Genomic DNA, 26334 nt, shown 5'->3' on the forward strand with positions numbered 1-26334 from the left:
GAAGAAGAACTTCATATGAGGTTAAGCTAAAGTTTGATTCCTTCTCCCTAAAAAGCATGGCATCATCATGACTATGCTGACTTTATACAACCTGGCTACTCACTTCCCCAGAAAGAAGCATTCTGATCATTTCACAGGGAAGAGGGTGGGAAGAGGAGAAAAATGCAGCCTTTCTCTGATAAGTTCAGATCCATCAGGTAAAAGCTTCACTCCCTCAAGTCCCTGTCCAAAGTGTGTCAGAAGCTTATTTTTGCTTCCATGCTAAATGATCCCCACAACTTATTCTGTTTGTGAAAGGGATGGAGAATAAATTCCTTCAGTTAATAACCCATCTTTTATTGCTTATTTCATTTTAGAAATAATGAATAGTTTATTACATAATGAAAGTTTGCCACATTAGTAAACACCATCCACACATTTACTGAACAAAGGGGGAAAGGCAATATTATACTATTCACAGAGGACACACAGCTAGGTATAGGAATGAGGGTCAGTGTTGCAGCTCTTCTTCCAAAACAAAGCAAATTCTGAGAAAAGAGCATCAGGTTCATTCCCAAGCATGGGAAATCTGGAAGGGGAACTCCAGATAAAGCTTTAGACTTAGAATTTAATGGCAAACAAATGGAGGTTTGGTCTATGAAATAATACCAGGGAAAAGAAGAGGTTAGTAAGTTGGGCAGATCTATGAAGATTGCTAAATCTAGAGTGGCAGGGAAAGTCCATCGTGACCACAGAGAAAGATAAATACCAATTGAGACTGAGGGGGTTGGGGGGGGGGGGAATTTGGAGGAAGACAAGGGGGTAGATTAAGGCAGCCTGACATTGGGAGGTTCTAATCCTGAGTTGGCAAAAACTACTTCTGAAAGAAAATACTTTAGGGTAAGGACCAGGGGAAAAAATATGCAACATTGCTCAGAACATCAGCCTAGTTTGCTCCCTTCTTTTCAAAAGTTAGGAGAGAATTGGGACTAGGTCAGAAGAAGGTTTTCCCCATGCCCTCAGTACTTTCAGTTCGTTTTCTTGGCACATTTGGGGCTATCCCATTTCATTGTAAACCCTCAACTCGTTTTGCTGTTTTGCTTCATCTTCTCAATTTGCATGATGACATCAATTGCCATCTCTCCTTCCACCGTAATCTTCATAGGGGCTTGAGCGAGTCTTGGGTCGTGGGATTGAGAAATCTTTTTGAGAGTCCCGATTCTGAAAAAAGAAATAATGTTACTAATAAACTAATTACATTGTTATTAGTAAACTGATATAGCTACAGTGGTTAGATTGTCAGGCCTAGAGTCAGGAATAATTGAGTTCAAATTTGACCTCAGACATTAGCTGTGTTAACCTGGGCAAGTCATTTAATCTCCATTTGCCTTACTTTTCTCATCTGTAAAAGGGGGGTGTGGAGGGTAATAGTAGCACCTACCTCTCAGGGTTGTTGTGAGGATCAAATGAGATCTTAATTGTGAAACACTGAGCATAATACTTATTGGATAATACTTATTGGGGAAAAAATACCAAACATAGAGCCCTTGGGGCTCCCTCTTCCCTAGCTTTCCTTCCAGTCACAGTCCCTAGCTGAAAAAAAGAATCCTACCTGTGCTTTCTAAGCCCAAAATCTGAATTAGCAAAAGAAGTAACTGTCTTCCTGAATGCCACAGGCCAAGAAGAGAACAGAAACAATTTACCTGCAGTTGGAAATGGGTAGAGTATGGAGCATAGAGTGTACTGCTAGGGCTTTCAGGGCCTGAAAGAGGAAGAAGAGAAAAATCACACATTCATCTAACAAATTTCATAAAGTCTCATCATCTGCCAGAAAGGCAAATCAAAGATTTCCTTTCATATTAGCATTGTCCCTCCTCCAAGGAAGTCTTCAAAAATAATTTTCCAAAGTTTTTGAATGTATATAAATGTTAGCAATCATTATTATTATTATTATTGTTATTACTCTCCTGAAGAGCTCTGTGAGCGAATACCACTATTGATTTTACTCATTTTTACTTTCCTGGATTATTAGAATAATGAAAAATAAATTCAAATATATATATATATATATTTGTATCTAATAGTGGCCATCTTTAGGGTGCAGGAGGGAGGGGAATAAAGGGGGAAAAGAAATTTACATGATTACTTTGTTCTATATTTATAAGGATCAGTCAGTTGTACATAGATTTGCAGTTTCATGTACAATTATATTTTTATTATATTCTGTTATAGAAATATTTGTTTTATTCCACAAATTAAAAAGAAAATATATTTAAAACAAAAAAAGGGCAAAGTAATCTTTTGAACTTTTTACTAAAAATCCTGTTCTATGTACACTGTAGCAAGCAGAGGTTCTAAACTTATGAAAAACTAAGGGGTTGAAAATACTATAGTACTATATGCATTTCAGTTAAAAATGTAAACCATTCCCCAAAACATACCTGCCTATGAACATCTGGAGACTGAAAAGAGTGAGGATTTAAGAAAGATCTACTCCCTCCACTCCCTGCACATACACCTTTTCCCTCCTTGCCTTAGTCTCATCAGTGTTCCAAGTTATTGTCAGGCAATCACAATAACCCTGACAAGTAAATCAGGAGGGATTGCTTCTCAGGGCTGTGGTGCCATAGCCACTTGTGACTGAGAACAGATCCATCTAGTCTGTCCTGAAAGGTCTTAACCTCTAGTCCCAGAAATGATTAGCCTTCAAACCCAAGATATCCCCAAACTTTAATACTGCCAAGGGCAGGCTCTAAATGTATGTAAAGTTCTATGAATACATTATCTTTCTTCCAAGAATTCAGTGATTGAATTCCCTTTTTCTGTTGTTTCAGTCATGACCCTTTTGAGAGGATTTTCTTAAGAAGGGTCCTAGAGTGTTGCCATTTCCTTCTCCAGACTATTTTACAGATGAGAAACTGAGGCAAAAAGGTTAAACAACTTTTTCCAGGATCATACAAATAGTAAATATCTAAGGTCAAATTTGAACTCAGCAAGATGAATCTTCCTGACTCCAGGTCCTGGATTTTTCCATTGTACCACCTAGTTGCCTCTACCTAATAATAACATTTAGATTCTCATTTCAGTTACAATAATCATGTGATCTTGATTAATTACTTGGACTACTTGTGTTTTTCTTTCCTTATCTGTAAATTGGAACTAATAATAATTATATGAATACCTCATAGAATTGCTAGGAGGATGAAATAAGATTATTCCCTCTCTGTCATGAATGGGGAGGAAATAATATAAGACTACATGGTAATAAACTGAAAAATTCTACATAGCTCTGAAGCTTTTATATATATATATTTTTTGTTTTTGCAAGGCAGTGGGGTTAAGTGACTTGCCCAAGGTCACACAGCTAGGTAAGCTCTGAAATTTTAAAAATTCTATCAAGTTGAGATAATAATATCCACTTTCCATCCCATGTTGCTGTGATATCAAATGTTAAAGTGCCATAGAGTTATTCAGATATGATGAAAGAGTTATAAAAATATGAGAGGTAAGCATGGTACAGTTAAAAGAATACTGAAATGATAGTCAAAATACCTGGATTTTTTCCTACTTTACTAACTTTGTGACTTTGGACAAGTCATTTGAATTGTCTGTGCCTCCATTTTCTTTATCTATAAAATGAGAGAGTTTTCCCTAGTTTTCAGATTCTATTTAAATGAGTGAATTTCCATGCATTACCTTGAGTGATTTCCTCTTGCAGGTAGGCTCTGTTCTCCATACCATAGCTCTGCTTCAGGAATTGAGGTTTACAAAAGTTGTCTTCCATGGGGTAATCCCTTGGGTTACGTTGCCTGGTGAGGAGTATAAACTCAGGCAAAATGTACATTAATAGGAAGACCCAGCCATTGGCAACCAAAACAGTGCTGAGAATGGTATCATTCCAAATTGAATCGAGAGTTCCATGTAAAAGCAAAGTAATCCATGCCACCCAGATGGCAATGGAGAAAAGCATGGTCATATAGATGTGTGCACCATGCCGCTTCCAACCAGTAAAGGAACCACAGAAGGTAGATACAGACATGATGAAGGTGAAAGCCATCAAAAAGAGGACATAGATCAGCAGCATCACAAAATCTTCATTGAGTTGTTTCCTTGGCATTTCAGTAAAGACATGAGTATTGGTCTTGTTCATGGTGATGACAACATACTCAACAGCAATGATGTCCTGAATCAAGCTGAAGCCCAAGGCCAAGGCTAGAATCATTAGTAATGAGAGGGGCTTCTTTCCTCGGACCAACTTGACCAAAGTGAATGTATGGGCTAGTAGACAAGAGAAGCAGAGAGCAAAGAGGACTCCAAAGAGAAAGAAACGGGTGGGACCAGTTTTCTCATTCAGTTTGATGATGAAAGCAAAGGTGAGTCCAAAGAGGCCAAACACACCCAGGAGAAAGACAAACTGGGTAGGAATGATTTTTCTCCGACTGGAGTCTTGGACCTTGCAGATGAGAATAAGAAGAGATAACATGAAAGCAATTGAGGTCACAACTCCAGCTGCTGCAAATGTCTCTAAAATAATGCCCCATGGGTTGCTTTTGTCACAAAGGTTATAGTATGTTGAGTTTATGTGGTTACTGCATCCATCTGGGGAAGAAGTCATGATGATTGAAACAGTAGTCCTAGACAGAATGAAACATTAATAAATTCAGTCATTAGTCACAGTTAAATATATGAGAATGGTAGAAAGATCAGAGATAATAAATCAGACAAATTTATTGAAGTAAATTTCATATTTATCTATATCCACTTAGCTGAACTGTAAAACTACATTATATATTATATATATAAACTTATGTATATACATTATATGTCTTAAAATCAAAGGACTCATTCTTTAATTTATTTGAATCCAAAATTTAATTATATGTGCCTTTTTTTTAGGTTTTTGCAAGGCAAATGGGGTTAAGTGGCTTGCCCAAGGCCACACAGCTAGGTAATTATTAAGTGTCTTGAGACTGCATTTGAACCCAGGTACTCCTGACTCCAAGGCCGGTGCTTTATCCACTACGCCACCTAGCCACCCCTATATGTACCTTTAACTCAACAAACCTGGAGCACTAGGAGAAACATAAGAAATGATTGATAACTAAGGGAGTAGCCTGGGATCCAAAGAAGTAGTCATCTGGCTACGTTTTCAGCTACTTTTATTTGACTACCTACATAAAGGAAACAGGCATAGTGAATTAAAAAACAAGCAGACTAAAGGAGAGCTGGGTTTATTAAATTCTGTCTTTGACATGTGCTGGCTATATAACCTTAAACAATTTAACCTCTGAGTACTCCCAGGCAACTTTTTAAGACTATAAATTAGAGAACAATTGATGATTCACATTAGCAGAGGAAACATCAATCAATTAATAAGATTTATTAAGCATTTACAATGTGTCAAGGCAAGCACTGGGATTACAAACAGAGGCAAAAACCAATGCCTGCTCTTATGGAGTTTACAATTCAATGGGAGAAACAACATGGAAATCAACAGATACAAAGAAATCCGTATACAAGGTAAATTGGAAATAATTAACAGAGAAAAGGTCCCAGAATGAAGAGGGACTTGGGAAAACTTCCAGTAAAAAAATGGAGTTTTACTTGGGACTTAAATGAGAGTTCTCATTGGGAATGAGGAAATCACATATTCCAACCAAAACTGTGAGTCCTACCAACACCCCCAACTCTTTTAAAGGTGATAATCCTGGTGCCAATTTTGCTATGCCATTAAATCCTATCCAAACTTTTTTTTTAAATCACTGTTTAATAATCTATTGTTTTCTTCCAATGCATTCTTTTCTTTATTCAGGAATCAAGATCATATTTGTCTATTAGAATGAGTGGTTATAAGATCCCTTCTTTTTCCATTTTAAAAATAATTTGCATAGCTCATGTTATTTTATTTTAAATATTTGATAAAATTGTATTGTAAACTCCCAAAAAATCACTGTTAATATGGATTAAATCATAAATTACTGAGATGTTTTCAACAATATATTCTCTAAATTTCAGGAAAACAATTTGATTAATAACTTTTTTGGTACATTTCATTCAGCAAATATTTTTATTGTTATTATCTCCAGGAAACAATGAAAGAAATATCTGATTTATTTCATCATTCCCAATCATTCTCAACCTTTTGCCTCCTCTGGGCACCCACCTAAGCTGCTAAGGTCCTATATCATATTTTAGACATTTGCCATACTCCCTGTATTTTCTTAGACATTTCAACTCAGACCAGTTATTCACATCTGAGCACTTGGCAGCCCATCTGCTGCCTATGGAACCTAAAGCTTTTATTCTTTAAGATTTGTAAGTAGAACCCTATGAAAACTAAAAAATGGTAGAAGGGAATTCCATGCTATATACAATTATATATGATTCACAATCATAGAGAAGGAACACGACAAAACTATAGAAATAGAGTTGGAAGGGACTTCAAGGATCATCCAGTCCAATCCTCATTGTACATATAAAGAAACTAAGGTCCAAAAAAGTTAATTGACTTGTCCAAGGCTAAGTTTATAGTGAAGAGACAGGATTTGATACAGGTCCTATTATTACCAAAGCAAAAGATAACCCAATGAGTAACTTGCATTCCAGAGACACCATGATATAGTGGAAATAAACCTGGTTTTAATTTTTTTAAAAAATATATGATTTTTTTGGAGTTACAACTGACATTAACTGTCACCCTGGAAAAGTTACTTAATATTTGAGTCTTGGTTTTCTCATCTTTAAAACAGGTGAAATAATGTAAACAGGGGCATTGTGAAAATCAAATAAGACAAGATTTATAAAATACTTTGTAACTTTAAATTTTACATAAGAGTGGATTACTATTTTGTTTCATAAAGCAGATTGAGGCACAGGTATACAGTAAAAAATGAAAGTCCTCCATCTCTAATCCAAACATTCTTGTTCAAAGTATATTGAAAAAAGTGGGATATTTGGAGTCATACTCTATAGCCAACCCTGAGTTAATAAGTGATCATCAAACCTTCATGTTACCTGTAGCCTAGAATCATGGCAGCCCATTCCATTTGAGGATAGTTCTAAGTTAACAAATGCCATAGTTTCTCAGATTTAGAGCTAAAAGAAGAATCATCTAGACAAATGGAACATGCAGTCTACTCAAATACTCAGACTTTTCAAACTATTGTCCTACCACACCTCCAAATTCTTATTCTGGCAAAGTCTTTTTTTAACTTGTATTTGACTTTACATTTATTCCAAACAAAGTTCAGCCCCAAAATCTTACCCTTCCAAGATTTGTTTGGATACAAACTGTCATTTGATGTGTTGGTGATCTCTTCAACTTTGTCATCTGTAAACTTGGTAAACATTCCTTCTCTGCTTTTATCCAGGATGTTGAGAAAAATCTTAAATAATACAAAACTAAACATAGATTCTTATGGCACTCTACTAGAGACCTACTTCTAAGTCATCATCAAAGCAGAAATCTTTGATTTTGACCATTCAACTTGTTCTGAATGAACAAAACTCTACTAACACTTAGTCACATTCCTCTATTTTATTCATAAGAAGAACAAGTTAGATTACACCAAATACTCCTCTTAAAGATAGGTAAATAGTATCTATAGCAACCTCCTTATCTTATTCATAAAGTAATACTATCAGAAAAGAAAATTATGTCAATATATTAAGACCTGTTCTATTAAAATTTGTTGACTTTTGTGATTACAGTTTTCTTTTCTTAGGTGAGCACAAAAAAAAAGAATGAAAAATTAGAAGAAAATGTGAAATATCTCATTGGAAAAACAACTGACCTGGAAAACAAATCCAAATTATCCAGAGAGATAATTTAAAAATTTTTGAAAATCATGACCAAAAAAAAAATTGTCTAGACTTCATTTTCCAAGAAATTCTTCAGGAAAACTACCCTGATAACCTAGAAGCAGAGGGTAAAATAGAAATTGAAAGAATTCACTGATCACTTCCTGGAAGAGATCCCCAAATGAAAACTTACAGGAATATTATAGCCAAATTTCACAACTCCCAAATCAAAGAGAAAAAAAGCCAGAAAGAAGTAATTCAAATATTGTGGAGCTGTAGTTACAATAACGCAAGACTTAGCAGTTTCCACATTGAGAGCTCCAGAATATGATGTTCCAAAAGGTAAAAGAGCTTGAATTATAACCAAGAATCAACTACCCAACAAAACTGGGAAAAAGATGGCCATTCAATGAAATAGGGAACTTTCAAACTTTCCTGATGAAACAAATAGAACTGAACAGAAAATCTGATCTTCAAGTACAAGACTCAGGTGAGAGAGAATGGATGGGAAGGGCAAATCAAAAAGGACTTAATGATGTTGAACTGCTTGTATTTCTGCATGGGTAGCCAATAATGGTAACTCATATTATATACATATATATATTATATATATATATATATATATATATATATAGTGTGTGTGTGTGTGTGTGTAGATATATAAACTCACATGATAACTTATTTATTAAGGCAGTTAGAAGCAACATATATAGACTAGGCACAGGAGAGAGTTGAATTTGGAGGTATAAGACATTAGAAAAATAGAATTAATGGGGAAGAAAGGAATGTATTGGGAGAAAGGGAAAGGAGAGGTAAAATGGGATAAGTTATTTTACATAAAAGAGGCAAGAAAAAGCTTTTGCAGTAGAGAGGAAGAGGGGGAAGGTGAGGGGGAGTGAGTGAGCCTTGCTCTCATCAGAAGTGACCAAGCGAGGGAATAAAGTATATATATATATATATATATATATATATATATATATATATATATATATATATATATACTCAGTTGGGTATAGAGATCTATCTTACCATAAAGGAAAATAGAAGAGAAAAGGGATAAAGGGATAGGAGAAAGGGGACAAGGAAAAGGGAGGGGGTGTAGGTGATAGAAGGGAGAGATCATGGAAAAGGGTGGTCATATGCAGTAACACCTTTGAGAAGGGACAGGATGAAATGAGAGAGAGAAAATGGGGGTGGGGATTGAAGGAAATATAGAAACTGTGGGGAAAAAAATGTCAAAGCAATTTCTCTGATGGAATGATGATAAAGAATGCTCTCCATCCCAAAGACAGAGCTGATGGTGGCTGAATGCAGACTGAAGTATCACTTTATTTTTCTTGAGGTTTCTCTTTTTTTGTGGGGGTATGGGGTACCATTTACTTTTACAATGTGACTATTGTAGTCATTCCATTTTTTTAACCTACACCAAATAGCTTACTTTCTCAATGGGGGAGCTGGGTGGAAATAAGAGAGAGAATTTGGAACTCAAAGTTTTGGAAATAAATGTTGCAACTTGCTATTGCAGGTAGCTGGAGGGGAATTTAAAAATTAAAATTAAAAATAAATAAATAATACCTTCTAGATTTTTGTCAGGTATTCAAGACTATTCTTTTCCATTTTCTAAAATTTGTATCATAAGATCATAGATTTAGAACTGAAAGGGACTTTATAGTCCATCTAGTCCAAAAAATCTCATTTTACAGAAGAAGATATTAAGGTCTAACAGAGGTAAATTTAAAACCAGGTCCTCTGACTATAAATTCATTACTTTTTCCACTGTACCACACTTTTTCTTTAAGGTATTAGCACCTTCTTGATCATTCAAAGATCTTCAATAATAATGGTTTAGCAATCATATTCAACAAACCTTTCAGTGTCCTTGGATATTGTTGATCAGGTCTGGAGACCTGAATTCATCAAGAGCAGCTAGACACTTTCTTACTCTCTACATATTTACTACTATTTTCTTATTATAGGCTTTTTATATTGTTCTGTCTTTTTTAGTAAAAGACATTTTTTTTATTCAATCAGGGTTAATTGAAGTCACACAGCTAAGTGCCTGAGGACACATATCCTCCTGACTCCAAAACTTGTACTCCATTGGGCCACCTAACTGCCCCTCATTCTCTTTTTCAGGAAAAAAACAAAAACAAAAGCAAGTAAAAAATTGCAAGACTCTACCTTTTCTCCATAATCAAGAAAGGAGGTAGCAATATTCACCAAGAGAAAAGAGTACAGTGAACCAATTAAATAGTCTAATTTCTTTCATCTGATTCAGACCATATGAATCAGAGTTCTGAAGCAGAACTCTTATCTATATATCTATATCTATCTATATATATGTATATATATATATATATACATATACCCCCAAGAAATTACTTTCATTCCTTCCTAGTTTCTCATTGTCCATGATGATAAAACCCTAGTAAATGAGAACAAGAGTGAAGGGATTGGGAATGGGGTGCAGTTGTTCTAGAAAAGATGAGTAATATAATTCTCATACAAATTTATCATAGATATTACTACAAAGCTCCATGGGCAAAAAAAACCCCAAATTTAATTCAACAAATACTTATTAAGTTTTCACTAAATATAAGACCACATTGATAAAAAAAAAACAGCTAGACTTCATTTCAGGCCTATTGGCTTCTCTACTGAATACCATAAATTATAATAACTCCTCTTAATTAGCTATTCTGGTATTTTTTTATTAAAGCCTCTGTATTTTTTGTTAGTATTATTTTAATTTTAAACAACAGAATCCTGTTTCTAATTCCTACCTACACAATGCACAATACATGAATAAACTTTCAGACTTCTTACTTTTTTCCTGTTCACTGTTGAAAGAAATTGTTGTAAGAAGGAAGTTCTGACTATAAACCAAAAGCTCTTCGAGTTATGTTATTCTGAAGTCACATTTCACATTATCAAAGGATAAGACCTTTTTTCAGGAGCAAATAGTTGACTCAGGAAAAACATTCTCCATTTCCTTAGTCTCCAAACTTCTTATTGGTAATAGTTTAAAGGGGATGCTTGTTCATACAAAATTGGATTAAATGACATCAAAGGTCCCTCCCTATCTTAAGATTCTATAAACAGCCCCCTCCCTTCTACCATCAGCATACCAACAACATGCCTTCAACCAGGAAGTCTTGCACTAATCAGAATGAGGTGGAGGAAGGGGAGTAACAGGCAAGTAGGAAAAGAATAGCATTGGGAATTTTGTCTGAAGTTAAAGGGACCAAGTAGAGTGGGAATGGGATCGGGGGGAAAAGAATTTATAGATAGAAAATATTTCCAAGCAGGCAGACAAGAAATATTTATTATATATTTACTGGATATTAGACATTAGGATCAGCACTATGGATGCTATACAAGCAAAAAGAAAAATAGTTCCTGTCTTCAAACAGCTTACCATCTAAAGAAAGCTCCATCAGCAAAGTAGCTATGATGGTGAAACAATAGGAGAATTCATAGAGAGGACCAAATCTTGGACCAACAGAAGCTTAAATTAAGAGGCATCAAGGAACAAAGTCAGAATATAAAATCAGATATGAACCTTGTCCTTCACTGATATCAGGAATTAAGTCAAGTGAGGATTTCTTGCTTTTGAGATGTTTTTCCATTGGTAGTGGTCTCAATCCCAAAATACTACTATACATATGAAAGGGTATATAGATCTCTGACTGAAATTTAGTTTTCAACTTTATTATTTTTAAAATTTTTTTATTTATTTAAGGCAATGGGGTTAAGTGACTTGCTAGGCAATTATTAAGTGTTTGAAGTTATATTTGAACTCAGGTCCTCCTGACTCCAGGGCCAGTGCTCTATCTACTGTGCCACCTAACTGCCCCATGAAATTTAGTTTTCAAGAGGGCAGGATTGCTTCTTTCTCTAACAATCAAGAATTTTAAAGATGTCAAATTAAGAGAGTACTATAAGTCTGAGGGGTCCTTGGGAAAATGGGGTTCACCACAGCAGAAAGAAAAAGTGAGGTTTTAGGTTCAAGTCCTTTCTGTTGGGCCATATTCAGTGTCTTGCTATCTTGGGTACTTTCCCCAGAAGTTGAGGTCTCTTTATTATGGAAACTTAGATACTATAAGTAAATTATGATTCCCAAGGAAAATTCTGAGTTAGTTAAATTCTGATGTTGGAGAAAGGAGGAAAAATGATGATAAACTCCCAGGAATATATGAACCCCAATCTGGGTAAACCCAGAGCTTTAATTCTGAGCTAAGAGAGAGAAATGGGGGGGGGGGTAGATATATAGATGGATGGATGAGGGATTTTAAGTGAGAAAAATATTATTACACTTTGGACATATTAAATTTGAAATGCTCATAGGATATTGACTCTGAAATGTAAAGAAGGCATTTTTTATTATGAATTAGAGTTTAGGAAGGAATTTAGGCTACATATAAATAAAGAGAAAACATACCCATATAAGTATATATAGATATATATATAGATATATAGATATATATATTACACACATACATATCTTGTATGTATACACATGCATTATTTTAACTGTAAGTACACATGTGTACATGTATATGTATATTGCATTATATATATATATACATATATATATATATTTCAAAGTCAATGATCCATAAGCATTTCAAATTCATTATATCCAAAGTGGAACTTTTTAACTCTCTCTCTCTCTCTCTCTCTCTCTCTCTCTCTCTATATATATATATATATATATATATATATATATATATATATATAATATTCTTTTCATCTAAATATCTCTTTTTATTTTATTAACATTAGCAGCCTTGGAATCATCCTTGTAACCCTGGAATCAGCTTTGATTCTTCCCAGTTTCTAATCTCCTATCTATATCCAATTAATTGTCAGATTTTTTGATTCTGTGGCTACAACTTTTACACCTACTCTGTTCTCTATGCATGGAACAAACCCTAGTTCAGACTGCCCATATCCCTTTTTTGAATTATTATAAAATTTTTCTGCTTCCTGATCCAATCCATCCTCTATTCTATGGCAAAATAATTTTCTTAACTGCTCAAAGACTTTTCTTTTGTAGTTTCTCTTTTTTCTTTTTGGAAAAATACAAGCTTCTTTGTGTAATATTTAAAACCTATCATGATCCAGTTCCTTCTTAGTTTCAAGTCTTATTTCATCCTTATTTTATATTTTATGTTTCAGCTGAACTAAACTTACTTGCTCTTCTCTAACCTCTATGCTTAAAGGTTTACAAGTCATTTATTCACAATAGTTGTGAAAGGTAATAATTATTAATAATGGGGAAAAAGTAATTAAGAATGAAAAAAATAAGTGATTTGCCTATGATCATGTAGCTGGTAAGTACCTGAATTGAATTTAAACACAGGTCTCCTGACTCTAAGTCCAGAGCACCATAAACTATAACACTTTATAAAAAGTATATCTTATGTATCTCTTTCCCTTAATCCTAATTCCTCATGCCAAAAATTACTAACTGGTAAATAGATTTAACAAAATATGTGTGTAAAACTCTAACCTAACCATTCCCTACTGAGGGGAGGTGGGTGGGAAGGGAGGGTAGAGGGAAATTTTGTAACTTTGAAATATGCATATACAAATGGATGAAAATTTTTATAAAAAGAATCGTTGAAGAGGGCCCCCGTGAGAAGAAGGTTTCAAACCTTGTATCAGGTTTATCAACTGAAATATCAGCTTTGATCTGCAAATATGGACAAGTCACTCTCATCCTTCTGAAATCTCAGTTTCCTCATCTTCAAAATTGGAATAATAGGACAAATCCTACATACTAGAGCAAGGTTATTGGAAAGAAAATGCTTAGAAACCTTAAGGTGACAATGAGAAATATTATAAAAGAGTTTTCGAAAGCTAGGAGTTCTGGCATAAGAAAAAAGGGAGACTCAAAAGAATGAAGGTTCAAACACCAGATGTATCATGAAAGATACATTTACTGAGTACATGTCATTTTGAGATGAGGTCAGTGAAATTGTGCACCTGATCTGAGTTCAGTTAAACCTCTGACAACCTGATAACCATACCAGATGATTCGACCTATTCTTCCTGCTGTTTGGTGTTTAGAGATAGATTTAAGAACCTTATTGAGTATTCCTTGAGTACAGGAAATATTTTTCTTTTTTAGTTTTGAAACCCACAATAGTGCCTTAATGAGTGATTCTTAAGAAATGGTACTTAATAAATGATCATTTTATTGAGAGGAAAAACAATGATGCTGGCTTTGATCATCATAGACTACAAGAGGGTAGCAGTCCTACTCAAATTCCATCTTGTTGTTAGTAATATAGAAGGGTCTCCAACCTCTCTTGAGACATTTTTTGCAAAACTGTCCTGAGCTTACAGAGAGGTGTTATAACTCCTAATTGATGGGAAAATGTAATGTTCAAACCAAAAAAAAAAAAAAAAGCCCCGAATTTACCCAAATGAACATAGTCTCCACAGACTCTAGGGAGGCAAGCTAGAAATCAGGCTATAATTTCCTCTTGGGAAGTCTTGGTTTGAATACCTAGCATCATGGGTATGCCTTCCCCCTTACACAAATCCACAACATCAGATCATCATTCTTCACTTCAAATGGGAGTTATATGTCCTTTTCAAATACAGCAGCATACAAAATACCTCAGGCTCAGTTGGAAGCCAGGTTATGTCTATCTCTATCCTCCTTAGTCACCATGATTGAATTTGTTTACTACTCCCCACTCTCTCATCCCAATTTACCTGAGTCATAGTTTCCTCTTTCCATTAGGCTTCTGGAACTCTATTCTATTACTAACAAATCCCCTTTCTTCCTATACCTCTTCCTCTCACACTGTTTTCCAACTTCTACACACAGAAATCTTGCTCCTCCAATAGGCACTGAATCCATTGGTAACCTTTAATTCTTTGTGCCCCTTCTCTCATGTCCTCTAAAATATTAAGCAGACATGAGTAGGCATATACTATTATTTACTATTGCTTTCAGACTTCCCTTATACTTTCAACCATCAGCAACTTCTCCTTTTTCAAATTCTGTTTATCATTCTGAATCACCCAACCCAGAACCTAATTGCACTAATCTATCAACCTGCAAGTCTCTCTCCTTTCTTAAGAACTTCAGTACTTGACTCAATCTTCCTTTCCATAGCACCCCTTGTCCTTATTCTTAGAGGTCTCCATCTATATACATATCAATGTTCCCCTCTAATGCCACGCCCTTTCAATTCATCACAAAATATGAAAATTAGCAATAACTTCAGAGTGCTTGTAATCCTATCCACATCTGATCAAGCAAATACTCGACAAAATATCCAAGAATCGATCACACAGAGCTCCAGTTACAGGGAACCCATGACCTAAAGAAGTAACTAATTCTGTATGAACAATTCTAAACATTAGGATGTTTTTCCTTACATCGAATCTGAATTTACTTCTCTGTGTTTTCTACCCAAAGCTCCTTTTTCTATCCTCTATAACCAAGCCAAAATCCATAAACCCTCTAACTCATGACAGTCATCCAAATCCTGGAAGATGGCACTCATATTCCCACTAATTCTCTTTTCCAAATTTAAATATCCCCAGTTTCTTCAGCTGATCCTCTGACAACATGGACTCCAATCCTTTCACAATCCTGATGGCCTTCCTCTAGTTATTCTCTGGTCTGTCAATATCCTTCATTTAATGATGCCCAGACATGAATTTGGTCATCTATTTGAAATCTGAACAAAACTCCTTAATTTATGAGATTCACATTTTCTCTCTACTTCAGTAACCTTTAAAATAATCATGCCTTATATCTTATCACCATTCATAATTGTGCATCCTCTATCATCCCAAACTCTGAGTTTCCTATCTTTATCAAAATTTTCTGTCTTTCCATATCCAGATAAAGAATTGATGAACACTGGAAGCAGATTGAAGCATAGTTTTTAAGTATTTTATTCTTACTCATGTTTTCTTTTCCTTTTGATCTATTTCTTCTTCCACAACTAAAATTAATATGGACATTTTTCCATGATAGAACATATAAAAACATATCAAACTATCTACCATTTTCAGAATCAGGGAGAGGAGTGAAGGAAGGAGGGGGAAAAAAAGGTTAGAATTCAAAATCTTGTAAAAATGAATGCCAAATGGAAAGAATTGCATGAACTGGTGTTGAATGAAGGGAACAAGGAATCAAAAAAACATTGTACACATTAACAACATTGTAAAATGATTAACTCTAATGTATGTAGTTCCTCTCAGCAATTCAGAGATCAAAAACAACCCTGAGAGATGATGTGCTAAGGACACATCCAGAAGGGGAAAAAAAACCATGAAATCTGAATAAAACTATCGTCACTTTTTTTTAAAACTTCTCTTTTTTTTCCTTCCTATCTCATAGTTTTCTTTTTTCCCCCTTAGTTGTATTACATCTAACACAAAATGACTAATATTAAATATGTTAAACACAAATGTACACGTGCAACTTTTACCACACTGTTCACTGTCATGAGGAGGAGGGAAGAAAGGAAGGGTGGAGGAAAAAAATGTGTAACTCATAAATTTGCAAAGGGATAAACACTGAAAAACTATCATAGCATATAATTAGAAAAACAAAATAAAATTTCAATTAAAAATGAATGCTAATAAAATACTATTTTAAAAAATAATTTTCCTAAGACATAGAACAGACCATATCACTCCCCTGTTAAAAATTGATAGATTATTGCCTATTGTCTCTCAGACTCTACAATCTGACTCAACAATCTACATTTCCACATGTATTTCATATCATTTCCCTTCATGCACTCCATGCTTCTGCCACACTGACCTACAAACAGTTCTTCCCACTCAGTATTCTATTTCCAGTTTACTTCCCACAGACCTTGAATGAATCTCATCCTTATCTAAACCTCTTAAAAACTTTCCTTTCCTCCCAGACTCAGTTCAGCTGCTCCAGACAAAGCCTTTTCTGATCTTTTCTATTCAAATTACATGTATATATGTTGTATTCCCCCTCCATCCTTCTCCCCAAGATAATTTGTGCTACTTGAGAGAAGGGTGTGTTTGGGTTGGGTGTTTTTGGGGGGTCAGAGGGGGTTATTGTGTCCTTAGCACCTAGCACCAACATTAATGTGTTACATACACATGCTAAATACTTAACAATAATTGTTTAATTGAATTGTAGGGAAGAGAGACAAAAAGAGAAATGTAAAGAAAACTGGCCTAAAGGTATAGGGAGGGAAGGAGGTAGCAAAATATCAATACTGAGTCTAAAATTGTTTTAATATTTGTCTAACATAAAATATTGATATAATATGTACTAATGTCTGTCAACATCATAGATTAGCATGATTGCTCACCTAGACTTTTTATGGTAATATATTATTTATTATTTATTTACTTTGCTATTATTGATAACTATCAAATAAAATTAGCATTTACATTTATAAAGTGGAACAAAAAAAGATAATTGTGCATAAAATCTTAATTTGTTCATAAATATGACTTACTTTTCCCATTAAACTATATAATAATTTAACATTCAATATTCAAAATTTTCAAAATACTTTTTATTTCTTTCCTGACTTTCTATTCTCTGTGCATTTAAAATATTTCAATGACCCTCTTTTCTTTCTTTCTTTTTCTTTTTTCCTCTTTTTTTTTTGCAAACTATTGCTGGCCCCCTTTTTACCTTTCATTGAAAAGAAAAAAGAAAAACAAAACAATTATGACAAATATGCATACTCAAAAAGACAAGTTCTCAAATTGATCATGTCTAAAAATGGGTTGTCTAATTCTATATTCTGAGTCCATCATCTCTCTCTCTCTGTCCATTCCTACAATCCTTCCAACAACTGTAATAGTCTTGTCTTTGCTAATCTGATGTGTGTGAGGTAGAACCTTAAAGTTGTTTGAATTTACAGTTTTCTGATGATTAGTAATTTAGAATATACTTTCATGTAGTTATTGATATCATATATTATTTTCTTTGAAAAATATCCTTTAGGGGTGGCTACGTGGTGTAGTGGATAAAGTACCAACCCCGGAGTCAGGAGTACCTGGGTTCAAATCCGGTCTCAGACACTTAATAATTACCTAGCTGTGTGGCCTTGGGCAAGCCACTTAACCCTGTTTGCCTTGCAAAAACTTAAAAAAAATATATTCTTTGACTATTTATCTGTTGAAGAATGGTTCTTGTTCTGATACTTTGTTTATTCCCTAAATTTCTTTCCTTTTTTATAGCTAGTAATTCTATCCCTATAGTAAGTAATAGTGATATAATAATTATCCTTGCTTTAACTTTGATCTTTTGGAAAGGGCTCTAGTCTTTCTCTCGTACATTTAATATTGGTTATTAATTTTAGAAAGATAGATGCTGTCTGCCATATAAAGAAAAAATCCATTTAGTCCTATCTTTGTGCTATTTTTAATATGAGAATTGGATTTTGTTCAAGCTTTTTCAACATCTATTGAAATAATCATGTCTCTCAATTTTTTTGTTGTTAATATTATCTATTACACTTATAAATTTCCTTATATCAAATCATCCTTACATTCATCAGATAAACCTAACTTGTTCATTGTTATATTGTATGAATATGTTGTTATAACCTAGTGAGACTATTATTAATATTTATTTAAAGTTTTTGCTTTGATATTTATTAGGGAATATTGCTCTAGAGTTTTCTTTCTCTGTTTTGTTTCTCCAAGATTTAGATATAGTTATATCATAGTAACTATTTTCCTCTTTTTGCAAATGGTTAAATAATACTGGAATTTATTCCTTGAATGTTTGACAAGATTCAATTGTAAATCAAGCCAATCCAATTCAATCAATATTTATCAAGTGTCTGATGATGTTTGTACTTCCTTCTGGAAAAAGACCAGGACATCAGGGAGGTGATGCCATGAAAAATAAGGAAACTGGATTTGACTTGAAGGAATACTCTGCTGTTACCTGCCTCACCTTCTCTTCCAGAACCATCTGAGTCCAGTGGCCAGATAGGAATCAAGACTATTGGAGATGGTGCTGGATATGAAGCATCAGGGATAAGTGATTTGTTCAAGGTCTTACAGCTACAAGGTCTTACAGTTTATGAGATGAAATTTGAACTCAGATCCTCCTGACTCCTTTCTCCTGTTGTGAATTTTTTTAGTATTAGATTTTCCTCCTCTTCATTTTAAAATTAAACTAATTATATACTTTATTTCTTTGTTTCATTTATTTAGTTTTTGTGTTCAATTTTGCTCATTTCTTCTTTGGTTTTCAGAAATAAGGCATTTAATTTTCAAGCTAGAGGTTTTGATATATTTGTTTTCTAATGATTTTTCAGTTGCATGAACAATTTATTGATCCATTCCTTCTCTTTTAGTTGATGAAAGAAATATTTTTCCCTAAACTGCTTTGACTGCATCCAAAATGTTTTAGCATGTTGTCCATTGTAGTCATTTTCTTTGCTGATATTTTCTGAGTTTTTTATGATTGGTTCTTTTGGAATTGAGTAACTTAGTCTCTAATATTTAACCCTTTCTTTAAATGCTTTTATTTATGATATTACTGCTTTTCTATATTTGTTTGCTGTAATGTTTGTTCTTCATTCCCAAAGAAGACCACGACAGGGAAGTGATGCCATGACAAGCACATGAATTGGATTTGAGTAGGGGGTGGAGTGGGATAGTGCTAAGTCATCAGCCTCATTTTCTCCTCAAGAGTCACCTGGATCCAGTGGACAGATATGAATCAGGAGGACTGGAGATGGCCAGGGGTGCAAGGCAATCAGGGTTAAGTGACTTGCCCGAGGTCACATAGCTAGTAAATGTCTGAGGCTAGATTCAAACCCCCTCCACCTGACTCCAAAGTCAGTGCTCTATCCACTGTACCACCTAGCTGAGCTATATTTGTTTGTTTGGTAAAGTACCATACATAGCACATGAAGTCGTTTACTACTATCTGCACTCATTCAAAAATAATCAAAGATTTAGCATATCTTAAGTTTCCTAAAATTCTTTCTCTGTTTATCTCATTGGAATCTAGATTTGAAAGCAGTAAACTGAAGCACTTACTATTATATTTATACTATTTCTCCCTGTAATGTGATTAACTTTCCCTTTAAATTTTTTGCCATTTAGTACCTAAATATTGAGAGTTTGTACTGATTCATTATCTGTAGTGCATTGTTCATTGGAATATAGTCTCTCCATTTATCTTTTAATCAAGCCTATTTTTATTGTTGCCTTATCTGAGAGCATGATTGCCACCCCATTTTTTATATTCAATTAAAGCACAATAGACTTTGTTTCAATCCGTAATTTTAATTCTTTGTGAATCTCTCTGTTTCATCTGTGTTTTTTACAAACATGCTGGGTTCTGTTTTCTAATCCATTGTCTTCCATGAATAAGTTCATCCTATTCACTTTCATCATTATGATTGTTAATTATGTATTTCCTACCACCTTACCCTTTTATACCTTTTTCCTCTCACATTGCAATATCTTTTTTCTTTATCATGGTTGCTGCTAAGTCTTAGGTGACCTTGTCTATGTCTAGTTCCTAAGTCCTTAAATTCTTTTTTTTTCTTTTTTCTTTTTGGCTACTTATAGAATTTTTTCTGACCTGGGAACTCTGGATTTTGACCATGTCATTCCTGAGAGTTTTCATTTGAAAGGTTCTTTTAGGTAACTGGTGGATTGTATCTATTTTCACATTGCCCTTTGGTCCTAAAAGATAATGGTCAATTCTCATTTATAAGTTTTGAAATATGGGATATCAGACATTTTTTAAAATCATGATTTTCAGGTTGATTCTAAGGTTATCTCTTTTTTTACTTGTTTTCCAGTTAAGATATTTTTATAGTCTTTATTTTATATTTTCTTCCATTTTTTAAACCTTTGTACTTTAGTAATTCTTGTTGTCTTATGCAGTCATTGCTCTTTGTTTTATTCTAATTATCTAGCAGTCTAATTCTTGGATAAAGTTTCTCACCTTCTATTCTAAGCTATTAATTCTCCTTATTCTTTTCTCCATAAATGTAATTTCATTTCACTTTATAGTTTGTATTTCTTGCTTCATTTCTTCAAAATACCCCTGTAGTCTTTGTGACTAAACCATTCTCTTCTCTGAAGTCCTATTTAGACTTAACATAACTCTATTTTTCAAGGTTAACTTCTTGGATTTCTCTCAATCTACATTGTATTTAGTGTCTTCTTCTGTTTACTCATATCTCCCATCTCATTTTCAGGATTGGGCCTTTTGTGGTTGGGTTAGACTCTGTAGTTTCAGATTCTGACACATGGGTTGGACTGGTCCTGCTTGTTCCTAGACATGAGATCTATGCCCTCTGAAGAAATTCCTGAGCTTTTACTTAATCTCCCAGTGATTGGACTTGGTTTTGGACTTACCCTCTTTTCTAATTCCTTCTTTTTGCACAATCCCAAATCCAGAACTGGTTCTTTCTCTTGCTGCAATCATGATAGGCCCATACTAAATATTATCAATTGTGCTGGTAACAGGTCCTCAGGAAGACACCAGGTGTTCACATCCTGGATGCTAACCTAACCCTTTCTCTTGCTTTATCTTAGGGGAAAGTTCTCTGAGTGCAAAACTGACATTGGAAAATTGGGAATCCAAAGATGGGAAGTATCCAGAGAAAATCCTATAAGAACACAGTCTATCAAAAATGTAATGACATAAATACTAATTCACAAAGGCAACTAATAAAAAATTGAGGATTAAATTGCTTCATTTATCACTTGTAAGAAAATGACCTGTCACTCACAGTTAACTGCCAACCTCATCAGAACTCGAACAACCTAATATGGACTTTATTATCCTGGAAAGCATTAGGAGAGAAATCAGTGATTAAACCTTTCAAACCAGTTCAAGCTCTCCATTAGAAACTAGCTTCCACTTCATTTTATGAACCTGGGATTGACAATATGCCCTTAATTCATGAAGTGATTGACAAAGAAAATCGTTAGTTGCAATTAAAAATGAAAAGGTAAGAATATGCAGGCATATTTAAAGGCTATCAAGTGTTTCTATTAAGTTTTAATAATTGCTCTTCTAAATTTGATATACTATATCAAAATCTCACCATGAAAGTGAAGTTTTAGTCAATGAGGAATTGTGATTAAAGGAAAAAAAGGAAGGATGGAAGGAAGGAAGGAAGGAAGGAAGGAAGGAAGGAAGGAAGGAAGGAAGGAAGGAAGGAAGGAAGGAAGGAAGGAAAGAGAAAGGAAGGAAGGGAAGGAGTGTGCTAAGCACTGTGCTAAGTACTTTGCAAATATTAGCTCATTTTCATACAACCACTCTGAGAAGTAGGTGCTATTACTGTTCCAATTTTATAAATAAAGAAATTGAGGCAGAGAACAGTTAAGTGACTTATCCAAGAACACATAGCTAGTTACTATCTGGGGCAGAATTTGTACTTCCTTCTCTCAGGCTCAAGACCCAGCTCTCTATTCAATACACTCATTACCTAGCTTCTGGCAGACTATGAAGTCAGAAAGATATAGGCTGGAATCTGACTCTTGTGTACTTAATATTTGTGTGACAAATATTTCTCTGACCTCAGTTTCTTCAAATGTAAAATGAGGAGGGTTAGACTAGATGAACTCAAAAGTCTCTTTACCTTTAAATCTCATTTCTATGAGCAAGTAGCCTACAGAGAATCATGGAGATAAAATCAATTACAGGGTCATTCTTACACAACCCATCATTCCCACAGTCACTCTCTTATCCATTATGACTATTCAGCAAATATTTGTAAAGCACCGTTGTGTCTACTACTAGCACATCCTATAGCTACTTTGCCCCAGCACTGTGATATTGCCCCTCTGCCTGGGAATTCTGAAGTAACCATCCATCAGTCCAAAATTCCAAAATGAGAACTCAAAGACCACTCCACTTTTCCTTCATACTAGAAACCAGAAGCAATAGACCCTCTTGGATTCTCAAACTAAGATTCCTCAAACTGAGACCAGTGAGCATCAGAAATAGATTCCTACAATTGTGTCTCTTCTCAAAGACAAAACACTGCCAGAAAAAAATCTTCAGGAAAATTCTGCACAGGAGGCTAAATCTCGAACTATGCCCTGGCTTGCCAGAAAATTCATACTTTACTAAGTAAGACAATGCAAATCTGAGGTGATATAAAATAGCAATTCCTCAAAGTGCTTAAAATAATGAATTTGATACATGTTTGTGAGCTTTCCTTCATTTAAGCAATTCTCTTGTAGTTGAGCTCTCCTGTATCTGACATCTACTTTACTCACTGAGTAATTTTTCTAGAAGGGATGCTTTTAATCCCTTTAAGGGGAGTGAGTCTCAGTGTAAAATTTTTTTTAAAAGATTTTCCCAAAAGCTCCACTATGGGATGGGGATATAATGAGTGAGAGAGTAGGAAGAAAAATGTCTGATTTCCCCTCCCTTTGGAACCAGGCTGTGTGAATCTAGTTCTAGAAACTTTTTTGGCTTGGGTCTGTACCTTGGGCAGCAAAGGACAATAGAATTATCATATTCAAATAATTAGAGCTGAAAGTGTCCATGAAGGTCATCTAATCCAGGGGTGAAAAACTCCTATAGAAAAAGATTCCTGTAGGAAAGATAGTGATTTAGAAAACTATAAATTAACATTATCTATGTTGCACTGTGTTTTTATTTATTTTGTTAAACATTTCCCAAAAATATTTCAATCTAGTCTGGTCTCGATTTGACTTCCCACTCTTTGATCTAATCAAATAGTCCATTTTCCAGAGAAGGAAAAACCAAGCCTAGTGAACCCAAGTGAATTGCCCAAAATCATAGAGCTAATCGAGGCAGTTAGATGACTCAATGAATAGATTGCTAGTTCTCAATTTCTGGAAGACCTGATTTCAAATCCAGTCTCAGACACTCACTGACTGTGTGATCCTAGGCAAGTCATTTAAGTTCTGACTGCCTTAATCCACTGGCGATGAAAATGGCAAACCACTCAAATATCTTTGCCAAGATAAATCCGTGGATTTTCTTGATTCACAGACCAGGGCTTTTTCATCGAACTCCTAGTTTATTCAACTCTTCCTTGGCCAGGTCCCCTGTTTGGGTACTAAGGAACTCTATAGGTTTACACACCCCTGGGAGGGACTTTTTATGTACCCAAGGAATCAGCTTGTGTCCCTTACCTCTCTCCACCACAGAAGGCTACAGCCAACACACACACCTGAAGGGTGGGGCTCTAATAGCTTCAGAAAGCTAAATCCTCTAGTAAATAGAATCCATTCTGACTCTGTCCCTTTCTAGCACTCCTAGAAAGAGAATTTGGAGTGATGAGAATATTCCCCTCAACAAATTACTACGCCTATATATAGCTTTCAAAAGTTCCACTCATAAGAGATGATTTATACTAGTCCTCTGCAGAGACAGGTGATTTGTTGAAACACAGATCTGGAAAGGAACGCCATTCTTCGATATGAAACAGAGCCCCTCTCTCAGGAACTTTTCCTAGGGATGTCTTCAGGTTGACTTTAATTAGCTAGTAATGGCAACTAATCAGAGCATTTCCAGTTATTAGCAGATAATCAGTTCATTGAAATCACTGTTTAGACAGTAATAACAGCATGGAATATGAATTATAATATTACACATTATTATCTACAGCTAAATTTGTTTGCTCTCCTCTCCCCAATCCAGTCTGATTGTCATCCCTAAATAAAGATTGTCCTTATTTCTATCACCCAACGGGAACAGAAATAAAAGATGAGGAACTAAGCGTACAATAGTCCACTTTTATATCAGGACATTTATATTATCAAAATTGGATATCCATCCTCTGGTATCTATTACTCAAACTACAGATAATCAGGATGAAAAAGTAAATTAAGGGGAACACACTGAAGATTATAGTTTACTGGAAAACTTATTGGGGAAAAGAAGAAAAAAGTTAAATGTAAAGAAAGCAACGACCACCCCTATTCCATCTCCTCTATCCACCACCAGAAAATCTCCACTTCCCAGGAAGCTAGGAGTTTAAAATCCAAAAAGGTGACAAAAAAAAAAAGACCTTGTCCCTTGACCAAAGTTAATGCTCTTGGGGTCTAGGTTTCTTGTTTCATACTCAGAACTGCCTAGCCTGAGTCCGAGCGGAAATCAGAACCCTAGTTATAGTGTTTTGTTTTTTTACCCTGCTTCTGTATTAGTCTTGAAAGTCCAGTCAAAAAAAAAATCTAAGCTGAAATCAGCCAAATTCTTTCCTTAAAAGTTTTTTTCACCCTGCGGGACCTATCACATTACAGTGATTTCTCCCCTCATTTTCTGTAGTCCCTCCCAGGGCCCCCATTAACATCCTGATACTCTATCTTAAGCCCCAGGCTATTATTTAATTCTAGTTAGAAGAGGGGGTTGGTGTTGGCCCGGGTGGACTTGACTTACCTTTGGCTCTGGGAAGTCACTTGAAGTTTGAGAACCGTAAATTTGCCTGCTCCTTCCAGAAACGTTAGCTCTCGCCTTGGGCTCTGGGACAGTAATCCTGCACTTGACCTCAGGAACAGTTATAAATGAGTTCAAGACGGAAGGGGGCGGGGAGGAGAGGACAAATATAAGGGGTGGGGGGAGGCAGACACGCCTACTCCAGTTCCACAGTCTTCATGCTGTTAGGAAAATAAAGTCCTAGTGCCAGAAAATGAACTCAAAACTTCCTGACGTAAGCTGCACAGTCACCCCCGAAAGGGTGGGGATGGAACCTTATTCTTTCCCAGCCCAGTTGAATCAAATGCGATTCATCAGACGGTCTCCCTTCCTCTGACCGCCCGTCACTAAGGAAGTAAAAGAGTGAGGTCCTGGAGCCAACCTGCACATACATAGCAAGTCTCCTTCTCAGCTCACTTATAACTAGGCAAGGAACGAGCCAGTGAAACCCTCCAGTCAGTCACAGCCAGTGAGGCCCTTCCTACACACTTCCCGAGGCTGCAGCTTTCACCCTTCAGCCGCGAGACGGGACCCCGCAGATACTGCACAAACACAATCCGCAAGTTGTCACCCAGGCATCGTCCTGTTCGGGGATTCAAAGAGGTAGAGGTGCTGAACATCTAGATGGTCCTCTAAATTCAATGGAGCGGAGGGAGGGAGGGGTCATCCGACTTTTAGGTGGGGGAGTGGTGAAGAATTTATTCAATCTTCAACCGATCCTCTGGAACTAGGATGGAAAAACCTCTGCCCTTAGTGCTTATTCCTCCCACGTATACAGTCTTTCTTGGCACCGACAGGCTGGCGGCTCCCACTTTTCCCTGTGGCCTGGCCCATCCTTTCCCTCCAGCTCTCCCTCCACCTGCACTTGAATGAAAGCCAGAGGAATGCTGAGGATGAGAACAAGTGGCTGCCCTCTCTTTATTCTCTGGAGCCAACAGTGAACAAAGACAATCTTATCAGTGAGATGCTTTGTTTATCCTTCAATTCAATTTGCCCAAATATTTGAGTAGTTTCTATATAACTAGGCACCGGGCTAGATTCTAAGGATATAAAGCCCCCCCCCCCCCCAACAACAACAACAAAAAAAACAACCAAAATTGTCCTGCCCCAGATGAGCTTACATTCTACTTTGTGGC

The 26334-nt window shown here is 35.4% G+C and overlaps 1 protein-coding gene across 2 annotated transcripts; it reads right to left on the bottom strand.

Annotated features, from left to right (window-relative positions):
* Window positions 1-342: 342 nt before the first annotated feature.
* Window positions 343-25926, bottom strand: GPRC5A (G protein-coupled receptor class C group 5 member A). 2 transcript variants are annotated; one of them, XM_074194551.1, is made up of 4 exons: window positions 25163-25922; window positions 3676-4613; window positions 1683-1741; window positions 343-1200 (listed from the first exon to the last, which is right to left on the bottom strand). In XM_074194551.1, exons 2-4 carry the CDS (start codon window positions 4592-4594, stop codon window positions 1108-1110), a joined length of 1071 nt encoding a protein of 356 aa, XP_074050652.1. In that variant the 5' UTR covers window positions 4595-4613; window positions 25163-25922; the 3' UTR covers window positions 343-1107. The 2 variants fall into 2 exon arrangements, with proteins under 2 accessions (XP_074050652.1, XP_074050653.1); XM_074194552.1 differs by lacking the exon at window positions 1683-1741 and having other exon boundaries at window positions 25163-25926.
* Window positions 25927-26334: the final 408 nt, after the last annotated feature.

The sequence above is a fragment of the Macrotis lagotis genome, chromosome 7, assembly GCF_037893015.1.
Source record: "Macrotis lagotis isolate mMagLag1 chromosome 7, bilby.v1.9.chrom.fasta, whole genome shotgun sequence".
Lineage (NCBI taxonomy): Eukaryota > Metazoa > Chordata > Mammalia > Peramelemorphia > Peramelidae > Macrotis > Macrotis lagotis.

What these genes read in the sequence shown, in the direction of transcription:
- GPRC5A (XM_074194551.1), bottom strand. Translation starts at nt 4,594, where the DNA reads ATGACTTCTTCCCCAGATGGATGCAGTAACCACATAAACTCAACATAC. An exon ending in GCAAGAGGAAATCACTCAAG is followed by an intron (nt 1,742 to 3,675) that starts GTAATGCATGGA and finishes TTCCTCTTTCAG; the next exon opens with GCCCTGAAAGCCCTAGCAGT. An exon ending in CTACCCATTTCCAACTGCAG is followed by an intron (nt 1,201 to 1,682) that starts GTAAATTGTTTC and finishes TTCTTTTTTCAG; the next exon opens with AATCGGGACTCTCAAAAAGA.